We start from the raw sequence: 12085 nt of genomic DNA, 5'->3' as shown, positions 1-12085 counted from the left end.
AATCTGATTAAGGGTGTCCCCAGTTTACTTACCTGGCCTTTTATTTCATCTGTTCAGACACAACCATAAAAAATGTGCTACAAGTTTTTAATTCAAAAAGTAAACTATAGTAGCCCTTTATTTGCATTGCATAAGTGAGTGGAAGCAGAGATGAAGTTCAATTTTCCTGAAGGCATAAAATTAGGAATTGTTTTTACCATTACCTTTGCAGTTTACTGGGACAAGATAGAAAAAGAGAGTTAAAACAAAGACACAGTAAGATAAAATGACATCTCCAGAGTTTTATGCAACAGTTATTGCTTATATAGCAGAATACATTTCTGGTGATTCATATTCTTTCAAGGACCGTTATGTCCTTGTTTATCAACATCCCTTTTTTCATGATGCTTTCAGCAGGTGGTCTTTTAAAAGCACAAAAATATTCTGTTTGAATCACAGGATGCAAGTCAGTGAGAGACATGGAAAATTCTCTACTTCTGTGTTTCTTCTTTCCAAGTTGTGTTTCTAAAGTGCTCCCCTCAATTTAATACAAAGAACTTTCTGTTTAAGACAAAACAAATGTTTAAAACTCGTAGTAACACAATTTCCATTTCCTTCCAACTAATCCACTAACACCAGCAGCAAACTGTACAGCATCTGAACTATCCAGGCCAAAGTAGTCATTTGCTACATATGGCACAGTATGTGTGTTTCTTTCACTTTTCATTGGGAGTTTTGCTTATTTTCTTACTCCTTTTAATTTTTTTTTCCTGCATTTCCAAATAGTGTGCGTTTTTGCTTATTCACCGAAAATCACAAGTCAAGTCAGCCTAAGGCTGAAGGGTGTGTCTACTAAAATTAGAAAATCATTACTTCAAACTGTGTTTACTAAATATCTATCTGAAATACAGAATCCATGTTTCAAAATAAATATACTGACAAAAGAAATGTACCCCTTTGGTTTATGTGGGTTTGTTTTTCTCCTAGACCACCACTTCCACAAGCACCATAAATTCTTTCTTCCCAGAAGTGTACTGAGCAAGAAAGAAATCGCAATTCCTATGGCTAATCACGAAATACGTGGAAGTCATCAATACCCATGTGCTGACTAGCAGCTGTCAGACAGGAGGTGTAGTGTCCAGGTCCTTCCTATTCTTTTGGTGGCCAAAACATATGGGTCTGTTTTCCACCCAGCAGCCAGTATTAACAAGGACTGTACAGACTTAATGTCTTAGACAATGTCTTAGAGGCATTGTCCTCCTTTCAAATATAGCTGAAATTGCCAAATGTTTTAAAAAATTGGTAGACAGACCCACAGAGAGCTCAGTAGCACAAAAGGGATTTCTTTAGGAAAGATGACTGAAAATGTGTAGCAATTATAGCAAAACACACATTTAAGGAAATGTCATGTTGCTGTCTCCTAAGTTGTACTTGCATTTAGTTATTTGGGATAGTTTGCTTTCAGTAAATACATGTCATAGATTTCTTTCATTATTTCTTTGTTTGCTGTTTTATAAGCAATACTGAAGTGTAATAAAACAGTGAAACTGTGGTCAGATTTGGAGAATATCACAGAAAATAATTTTGAATACTTCAGTGAAAACATATTTTATTTTTTCAACTATTGTATTTGTTCATTTTACTTCTTCAGACACTAATAACACTTATTACTGGAGAAGCAGACTGTCATTTGCTCAGCCATCGCTGATCTAACAGCTGTTTCTTTCAGTTTGTGCAATGCTCAGAAATGTATTCAGGTGTACAATACAGTCAATACTCCAAATAGATTTGATAATAAAGCTGAAAAGTGTAAGAATCATTTAGATAATGAGGGATAATGTTATTAACTATAAATACTTAGCCCTTTTCTTTTAGTCTTTCAATATTTTTTCTTTTTGCTGTTAATCTATATGAAAAGGGCATGTAAAATTATGTAAGGAAGCTTTCAAAAGCATGAAGTGTTGAAACTGTTTCCCCCATTTCTTTTTCTGCCAGAATTCTCATTGTCAGCACATATTAAGCACTGCAGAGCAAATAAGGTACCAGAAAAAAAGGAGCTGGATTCTTAGAGCTCTGAGATTTGTTTTTAGACAGATTTTGGAATGATTTTTGAAATTCAGGCTGTGAAGTGCTGACATGAACAGTTCAATTCTAAAAACAAAATAACAGAATTGGGATTGGAAGTCACCTCTGAAGGTTATCTAGACATTCTCACTGCTCGAGGGGGCAAGCTTAGATCAGGTTATTCATTCAGTCAAATTTTGAATGCGTCCAAGGATGGAGATCACACAACCACTTTATTCCCTCTTTCAGTACTCGACTATCTCATATTAAAAAATAAACTCCTCATAACTAGCTGGAATTTCTTGTGCTGCAACCTTTATCCTTTGCCTTTTGTCCTATTCCTCCCATCCAGGAAGAGTCAAGTACCCTCTTCCCTACACCATCCCATTGGGTATTTTTACGTATTGCTAAGATCTGCCTGAGATCTTTCTTCTACAGTGTGCTCTGTCAGCTTCTCTTCACATGACAGATGCTTCAATCACCTTTGTGGCACTTCTGTGGACATGCTTCAGTATGTCCATGTCTCTCTTGTACTGAGGAGCCTGACACTGGACACAGCACCGAAGGTGGGCCTCACCAGAGCTGAGCAGAGAGGAAGGATCAGCACCCTCAACCAGCTGGCAGTGCAGTCCAAGAGGCTGTTGGCTTACTTTGCCATGAGGGTGCATGAACAACTTGTGGTAAAGTCATTTACCAGAACTTCAAGAGCTTTCCTGCAAAGCCTATTCCTATCCAGTGTGTACCTAGCCTGTCCTGCTGTGTTTTTTGAGTCAGGTTGAGAGTCAGGCCATGAAATAAGGCACAGATGTGCACAGATGAGCTCCTTGGATTCCCAGTACTCTGTTTTCACACCTATAGGCAGCTGTTGAGATAGAAATACCTTATGAGTGAGTGACCTGTGTATCATCTTGTATTGAATCTTGCAAACCTGTAATGTGCCTGCATCAGAAACAGCTAGAAGGAATACCAGGGTGATCAGACCAATCTCTGTGATACATTATGTGACTACATCTAAAAAAATCCTTCACTAAGCCAGGCAGCATGCTTCTCCAGCATTTTGGTTCCTCATTCTCTGCTACTAAGTATTTCTTCCTTATTTCCAATAACCCTCTTGGGCAAATTTTTACCAGAAATTTAGTTTAATTGTGTCTCCATAATGCATAGCTCAGCAGAGCAAACTGGAAACACAAGCTAAGTGTAATTGCATTTGCCTAGGACCTTTATGTTTACTTCTTTCTGAAAGAGAATGTTGGTACTCCTAATTTCTGTTTTCTCAGGCTTTTCATATGCAGTAACATTTACAGTGTTTGTTTCTATATTCGTACACACAGATATGTGCATTAATATATCCACTGGACATAAAGAGGCCTATATTCAGAAAAAAATGTTTCTCCTTTCTGCACAAATGGCAGTGGATTTCCTTTCTTCTTCCATTTGTAGCAGCTCTATCCTCTCCCACCCGTTTCCATCTGAGAAAGTTCAAACCTCAGCACTCCGTGTGTTCAAAACCTTCCAACATGTTCACTGTGAGCAGCATTTTCTTCTGAATTCTGCATAGTGAATCAGTTTTTCTGTCAGACATCATCAGTTTAGCTCCTGAGCTACCAGACAGGCTAATTCCAGGGTTTTTTTCCTGCTCTCTACCCTTCCCAGCCCATAAGAATTAAATGGGATGTTTCTCAGTCGATAGGCACTTTTCTCATCTCTGTCAGTGCTCTGTATCAGCAAGATCAAGCCTCGCTGCTCATCCAGGGCTGTATTTGCCTTTAAACACAGAGGTGAAAATAGTTACGCAGCATCTGGCACAGATTTAATGCTTCAATGTACACAGCTTAACTGATACATAATAATAAAAAGAATGCATACTGTACTGTGTAATATTAAAAATTAAACATGGATGTGAAGTTTTCATTGGTAAAGTACTAGTATCATTAATCTTATCTTGTAAAAATTACAAACCAATAACCTCTAATTAATAACAGCTAACAATTGTTATTAATAAGCATGATAAGGAAGTAGCTGCACAGTATCTTCAGTGATGTTCCTAGTTCTCTTAATTTAGTTGTTCAATATAGGAAAGATATTAAGCTGTTGGAGGGAGTACAAAGGAGGGCAACAAAGATGGTGAAGGGCCTTGAGGGGAAGCCATATGAGGAGCAGCTGAGGTCACTTGGTCTGTTCAGCCTGGAGAAGTGGAGGCTGGGGAGACCTCATTGCAGCCTACAACTTATTCGTGAGGGGAAGAGGAAGGGCAGGCACTGATTTCTTCTCTGTGGCGACCAGTGACAGGATCCGAGGGAATAGCCTGAAGTTGTGTCAGGCAAAGTTTAGGTTGGATTTTAGGAAGTGTTTCTTCACCCAGAGGGTGGTTGGGCACTGGAACAGACTCTCCAGGAGAAGCATTTGGATGATACTCTCAGGCACATGGTGTGACTCTTGGGGATGGTCCTGTGGGGCTAAGGGATAAACTCAATGACCCTTGGGGGTCCCTTCCAACTCAGCAAATTCTGTGATTCTGTGGATGTGTTGTTTGACATCGCTGATCCTCAGCTTTCTTAACACTGAGGAAGAGCCTTGAGATATGTTGCTGAAAGTATCATGTATGTGTTTGCACTGAAAACCAAATGTCTCTGATGGGTAAAATGGAGCGAGCTGTCACACCAATTACAGAAGCTGACATATTCCATTCATTCTCCATCTGCCCTTAATATTTTGTCATAGGAATGCTAAACTTGAAAAGTTAATGCTGAATTTCCCTGCTGAATTTCTCTAAATAGATCAAGTTGTAAAGGTGGCTGGCTTTAAAAACATTTTTTTTCTCAACTCAGTTTCCAGTGTGTCCACTAGCTGAAGATAGCAACTGACATTTTTGCAAATCATATTTAGATCACTAGCATACTTAATTTAAAATAATAATAAATGCATATTTTAATAAATTGCAACATAATACTTACAGGAAGGCCAAAATTAACCAAACATATGGATTAAACAGGCATTCCTGCACAGTGTCTTCTGCTTCCCTGTTTTTCATGAGCACAGAGGCATGTTGGCACAAACAATCAGTAGCACAACACAGATAGGTATTCATCAAGAGATGGCACTGCTTTTGCATGTAGTTTAGGGGCATAATGAAGATTTTTTTATCTCTTGAGTCAGAAATAGCATGTCTGCAGTTTTTTTCTGTGTCTATTAGATTTGCATGAATAAAATGGACATTTAGTTCTGCTCCCACAGAGCCATAGGAGCAAATCATTAGGCAAAGAATTTGGTATGTGCATGGCACACAGGAATTCGGGCTGGTGGCAGCATTTTTGGGCTTCGTACTATTTCAGGGACTTAGTAGCAGCTCTGTGTGTATCTCTTCTTAATCCCAGAGGGATTGGAAGATTCATAAGGTGCCTTTTCTTCATCATTCTTTTCTCTCCATGCTTTTTTTTCCTCTTTAGGTCTATGGAGTTGCTTCTGTGCAACGCTATAATGTCAATGCAAACTGATAGTTCTTCTCCTTGAAGGAGCCAGCTGCCAGCACTGCCCCCAGCAGTTTCCTCACCCCGCAGAGCCAGGAGGGGCTCTGCATAGCCTTATTTCTGTAAAGCAGATGGGATTTTGCACACAGTATTAGTCCCACACTGCACAGTAATAAGAACACATTTTGTCACTGCAGCACACAACTGATGAGGTTTGGGCATGAGAAATATGTTATTTCAGTTACTGAAAGAACAAATAGGCAGTAGGAGACAAAGGACAAATACAAATGTTTTAAAGGATTGGTGAAGTGAGCTTTCTTCTTCCACCCTTCCTCTCTTTCCTTGCCTCCTTTTTCCCTACAACTCTGCATATCCTATTTAGCTCTGAGTGAGCCTTTCATGGGAGTAGACTTTGAATGCAAACAACTTTAGCAGCAGGAGGAAGCAACTAGCCATGCTCAGGGCACTGGTTAATGACTTTTGAGTCTCCTCTACAGATTTTCTTTCCCAGCAGCTTCCTGCACTGCACAGGACTCTGCTGGTCCAGCTGGTGGTGGACACGGGGGCTGTGTGGGAAGCATCCTTCTTTGCTCAACTGTGCAAGGGGCGGGTGTGCACGCCCCTGTTCCAGCTCAGCACCTGCCTTCACAAGAAAGAAAGAGCCACTTCTGCTTTGTTTGTTGCCTTTAACATCCTCTCTGATACTTGTCCACCCTTTCCCCAACAACAATGTCCTTTTTTGAGTCCTAACTGATAAAATTAAGCTTGTTTCTCAGTTGCTTTTTTATGGCTTTGTAAAAGATTCATCCTGGCTTCAGATATTGTATAAAAATCCCATTTCAGTTGTGGTTTGTGTCATTGCCATTTCTGCTGCAATATTTCAGGTCAGGTCTCAATCTTCCTTCTTTAACAAGTCTCCACACTTTTTATATTGTGTTAGACAGACTTCATTTTATTGCAGGTGTTCTTTTTCTTAAGGCAGTGGATTGTGACACAATAGCAAAGAGGAAAACCTTTGTTAAAGTCCAATTGGTAACGCACAGCTATCACCCTTTGAAGATATTTAACTGAAAATAAGTCCTTTGCACTCCAGCTGTACTGACCTCCATCTTCCGGAAATCATAACGAGGGACATTTCATGCTACAGAAGTTAAGCATTCTTTTAAAATGAGTGATATACAATATCCATTTCATAGTAGTAGAGAACAGAGGATGACTTTGGGTCAGATTCTGTGTTTTGATGCTGATGTAAGTCTGCAAATAGTTTTATCAAAGTCAGTGAACTTGCCACTTAGAGGGAAAAAAAAGAGAAAATAATCAAAGCAGACACTGGTAGCCTTTCTTTTCAGTAGTAGAATAGTTTCTGAATTTCCTAGGCTAGGCTATTGTTCATCTAAATGGAAAGAACAGCGTTGTATGATAAAGACACAAAGTTCAGAGTTGTGCCTAAAGCCTGAGTTGGATTCACATCTCACTGGCCCTGGTTTTACTGCACTTTAAAGTCAGTGGTGTAGTTCTAGTTACTTTTGATTACCACTGGAATCCTGAAATCAGAATAAGGTATTTTCATAATTACAGTATGTTAGATCAGCAACTAAAAATTCTCACACTGTTCTTTTTAGTTTCTTAAATGTAAATGCATTTGGTAATGCAATTAGAGCCTAAGACTGATTTGGTTTTTTTTAAGTTCACCTTTCTACAGACACGTAGATAAACAATAATATTTTGGGGAGAAAAAAAAGAGTTGTGTTAGATTCTGAAATAAGCTTAATAGCCCAAAGGCCTTAATGTATCACTTTTTTTTATTCTATTTTTTCGCATTTGCAGAAATGAGATATGCACTAATAGTGTGACTACAGGATAATGTGTGGAATAACTGTTGTCATTCCTGTAATTTCTCTAATTTCCTGGTAATTTGGGAAGCAGGTTGTATTTTCTTATTCATTCTTCTTAATACTGATGATTATTTAATAATTTCTCGGGGTTTAAAAAATAAGAGTATAATAAAGCTCCAATTCTAGGTGCTAGTCACCTTGGTCATTGAATTAAAACATGCAAATCAACATACAGAAGCAAGTGGAGCATACTGCTTTCACCTGCTCTCAGCCTTTCCCCAAAGAAGTTAAAGTCCACCTTTCCCAGCACTTTCTTCCCAATATCTCCCTGAGCAAACTGAGGTCTTCTTAAACTCTCACTGTGACAAAAGGTCGGTGCACTATCTGGGTGTGGTGTTTAAGAAGAAGTCAGAGTGGGAGTATAGGGCAAAAACAATTGTTTCAAATGCATAAATGAAGTACTACGTAAGGGGTACATAGGTACTACATAGTACACAGGTATGTATGCACATAGTATGTAAATACCATATATTCCCTTAAGTTACTGGCACCAGGACAGTTTTGAATCAAAGCACCCTGAAGCAATGAAAAGCACAGTTATAAATACAAAGGGTCATTCCTGATCTATCATGACCCTGACCTACCATATCAGCACTTTCATGGTGTATCACTGCTTATGTAATTGGCACAGCCCATCTTTGATGCCTCACCCTGCGAAGTTTTGCAGCCAACCCCAGTGAGTGCTGCGTCAGACTACTCCATGACAGAGCCACCAAAGGTCCCTGTGACAGTGCTGCTCTCTCTTCAAGGACCTATGTTTTGAAATTAAGGCAGTTCTCACTGCTCAACCTTGTGCTCCATGAATATGCCACCTACCCCACAGGTGCTCAGAGCCTGTCTAAGAAAGTGCGGCCCACAGGCACACGAGAGTATCTTAGCACAACCGAGAGTATCTTAATTGGTGTCAGGAATGTGCTTTTTTTACAGTGAATCTCCAGATTACTGAGTTTCGCATCAAGGTTGGACTCAAAATACATGAAATAGGTTTCGTTTGGATGATGCCAAACAAGATGTGCCCAGAAGTGTAATGTGAGCTCAGTCTAGTGACAAGGTTAGAGAGTCCACAGTAAATTCCTGAAACGTGTGTCATGGATGCCAGCTCCTTAACACCACAGCTTTTGCTGTATGGATCTTATCGTACCAGCTGCCCTACTCGCTAATGTAGATGTTAGACAATGCTACTCTACCCTATCTCTGGCCTGTGACTGAGCTTGGCCTTTTGGTCTGAATTTAGGCGTACACAAGGAAGTACCAGGGTTTTAGGTACCTCCAGACTTAATAAACTTCTATAGCAAAGGCTTTTTGGAACACTATCTCATCTGTAAAAATCTCAGGCCTGTGTTTGGTTCTGGGTAATATCTACTCTTACATATATGGAATGGTTGAGGTCTCATCTCTCAAAGTTCCAGAAACTGCTAACCAGTTAAAGAATAGATAAGGAAACTGTAAGAATTTGCATTCCAGACTGAGTAGCTGTCAAACTCCTTCCCTTGTTACAAAGGACTTAAGTTCATTGGCTCAATTTATCTCAGGGTAGAAGTGCAGTGTAGAGAAAGGTGGTTCTTCAGGTAGCAAGAATTCATATACTGTTTTGTAGATCATAATCTGCAGCTTTGAGTACTGAGAAAAAAAAATGACTATGTGTATTTTGTATATTCAAAACTATGAGATATTCACAACTGTTTCACTAAAGAGGCACTTTTTTTCTAAATCATAACCAATTCCTGGTTTTCAAACTGTGTGTGATCAATAACTATAAGAATTTTCAAATTCCAAATCAGAATTGTATCCAGTCTTAGTTGAAAATACAAACAATTATTCTCTTTTCTGTCTGCATAATCAACATTTTTAGAGTGAAATTCATCTCAGTTAACATTAGGGATATAAAATGTAGGTAGGTGTCTACATCAGAGCTAATCACCATCAAATCTTTTTTTAGTGGGTGCAGAAAAACAGATACTTTCAGGGCACAGGTCGTCTAATTAATTTTACGCATGTGCTTTAAAATAAGATGAATCGTTTTCTCAAAGTGCCTGCTTTTTCCACAGACCATAAAGGAAGTTAAGACAACTAGATGATACATAAATGTGTACTTTATCACTTACCCTAAGAAACAAGTTTTGAGAGAATATGCTTTGTGGAGATGAGTACATGAGGAGGAAAAAAACCCCAAATATTTGGGCTGCAAGCAGGCTTTTTCTAAATGAGTGGTAGACTATCAAAAATAAGAGTTCAAAGGACTGTACTGGTATTGAACGCAAGCTGCATTTTACAGGTAGTGCTGTTAGTTTCTTTAGTAAAAGCAGCTTTAGTCTGCAATGAATCTATTATCAGCATTTTCTACTGACAAAATATTATCTCATTTTTTGTTGTCAGCACATTGAAGAAGAGTCATTACATCATAGAAATTGCAATAATACTGATACAAGGGGCAGGTTGATATAGCTTTTATCTAAACTCTGTGGCTGATCTTGTCCTATCAGGACTGTAGCGGCTGCACATCATGGTTTTTGCCTTCTCCCATCACTTCATGCTATATTTTGGTTAAACACTCAAAGGCAGCCTCACTGTATTGCTCTGTCCTTGCTCATGCTCATTCCCGAAGTCTTTACTGTTTTACTAAGAGCTGAGTAACACTCATAGTACTTGACCACCTCAAGGGCGAACAGCTTTGATCCCAAGAGATGAAAACTCAGTGTGATTCATAAATTCTGCACTTATTTCAAATTAAAAAGTACATCAGTGGATAGGCTTTGTAGCTAATGTGTGATGTCCTCCTTCTGAATTTGTATCCCATAGATAATTGCTTTATTTGATAAAATAGTATACCACAGTAACATTTTCAATACAGAAGACACTGAGATTACCAGTTCATTACTTTACTCACTTCAGTGTTAACTTTTTTCCGTGATATAACTTTCCCTGGAAAGTTATAGTTACATTATTAGACTCTCAACTTTATATAACTTGTGATAGAGAAAACAATATGATATTGTTTTGGTGTTTTTTTTTTTTTTATTTCCCTCACAGATTGTTAGCGTGGGAAAGCATGTTAAAGGATACCACTATATTGTTGCCAACCTGGTAAGATACTTTTCTAGAATTATACCCCTGCTCGGTAAGTGAAACACTCAGTTTTACTTAAAAGTTATAGCACTTCACACATTTCCCGTTTGTCTCTAATATGTGGTTGTACAGAATATATCCTTTATGATGCATAAAAGAACTTGGATTTGTTGTTACAGCCATCTAGATATGAAGGACACAATGTTACCTTCCTAAATTTAAAAAAAATCATCAGTGTAGTATAGAGGACTGCTAGGACTGTATCTTGTGGCTGAATTAGAATTTGCAGAACTACACTGATTTTTGACTCATCTTTTTATTATTAGTAATGTAACAGTTCTAGAGGTAACTTTTATACATTCTCCAGGGAACATTCATTTTCATGTAAGCTCAGCAATTTCTAGTCAAATTACTAGTTTGGTATTTCCACTCTAAGTCTAAACTGGACATTCACACAGATAATGTTCAGAAGAGGGCAAAGAAAGAGTAAATTCAATATTTTATTATTCAAATAACTCCTTCTTTAAGCCAAAAACATACCTGGCAAAGCACAGTGAATGTAGGACAGAGTCTAATGTATGCTTTGAACTGTTTTCTTTCCACTCTCTCTCAAGAAATTTTAGTTGACGTGAAGTATTTTGTTGTGCTTTGCTGTACTTGTACCTTAACTTAAGATCACTTCAGATTATTTTTAGGGCATCAGAAGTTTTAAATGAGACTTGTCTATTCTCTTAGGTCTTACAAATTAAATTTTTCAACATTACAATTTTGTTGTTCCTCAGGTAATTTTACTCATGCAAAATAGTTGCTGTAAACAAGGAACTGGATGTTGCAGTGAACTGCTAGTGGGGTATTCAGGGGAGATAGGCACATCTACTCCTCTACTTCAGCAGGGGCACACTTTGTTATCGACTGTCTGTTCAATAATGTGGGTAATATGACCTGATGTGTCACCTTTTATATTTACTGTCAGTATCCCTTAGGACATAAATCAAATCTCCGTGTTTACAGGTTTTTTTTTCCCTTGGAATATTGGGTCAATACCCCAGAAATTTTTTTCCTAAATCTTTCTAGGTTCAGTGTACACTTCTGTTTTCACTGATAAATACCAATCAGAGGAATTTAAGAAAATAAAAATAAGATACCTCTGAGCTAGCCTTAAACATAGCAGCTAGGAAAGGAGCAGAAAGATTTATTCTTGCTTCTAAGTACTTTAGCAGTTTGCATTATGCAGTTTCTTGAAGTTCAGTTCTGTCCCTAAAAGCATATTTTAGTAAAGAATTCGTCTTTATATGTGCTGAACAGATTAGCCAGAGAAACTGATAAGTCAGGAGGTATATATACTTTATTTTCTCTTTTAATGTTGAGAGTCAGTCTGGGTTTTCAATATATAGCAGATCTGACAGCTACTACACTCCTATTTCACAGAAGTGTGATTCTGTGTTATGTTTTCCTTGCACTAATAGTGAGATCCTCATGTGCTGTCTTTGCCTTCTAATGTCTACTGCATTATCTCGTTATCTCAGACATTTTCAGCTTAAACAGTGAATCCTGGAGTATCATGGCTAGGCTTCACGAACAAAGATTTGGGATCCTGGAATATATGTATTTACA

The 12085-nt window shown here is 38.1% G+C and overlaps 1 protein-coding gene across 10 annotated transcripts in view; it reads left to right on the top strand.

The window, feature by feature from the left end:
- GRIA4 (glutamate ionotropic receptor AMPA type subunit 4) overlaps positions 1–12085 on the top strand; it is a 218705-nt gene that overhangs the window by 133521 nt on the left and 73099 nt on the right. For all 10 annotated transcript variants that reach the window (XR_001875005.1, XM_017816029.1, XM_017816031.1 and 7 more), the window contains exon 5: positions 10436–10489. Coding sequence is in view for 9 of the 10 variants with exons in the window: in XM_017816029.1 (XP_017671518.1) it covers positions 10436–10489 (54 nt within the window). In the remaining variant the exon portion in view is untranslated. The remainder of the gene's footprint in view (positions 1–10435; positions 10490–12085) is intronic.

Source organism: Lepidothrix coronata, unplaced genomic scaffold (genome assembly GCF_001604755.1).
Source record: "Lepidothrix coronata isolate B3197 unplaced genomic scaffold, Lepidothrix_coronata-1.0 Scaffold53, whole genome shotgun sequence".
NCBI classification, from domain to species: Eukaryota; Metazoa; Chordata; class Aves; order Passeriformes; family Pipridae; genus Lepidothrix; species Lepidothrix coronata.
The sequence above is the reverse complement of the archived record's forward strand: the minus strand, read 5'-3'. Positions and strand labels throughout refer to the sequence as shown.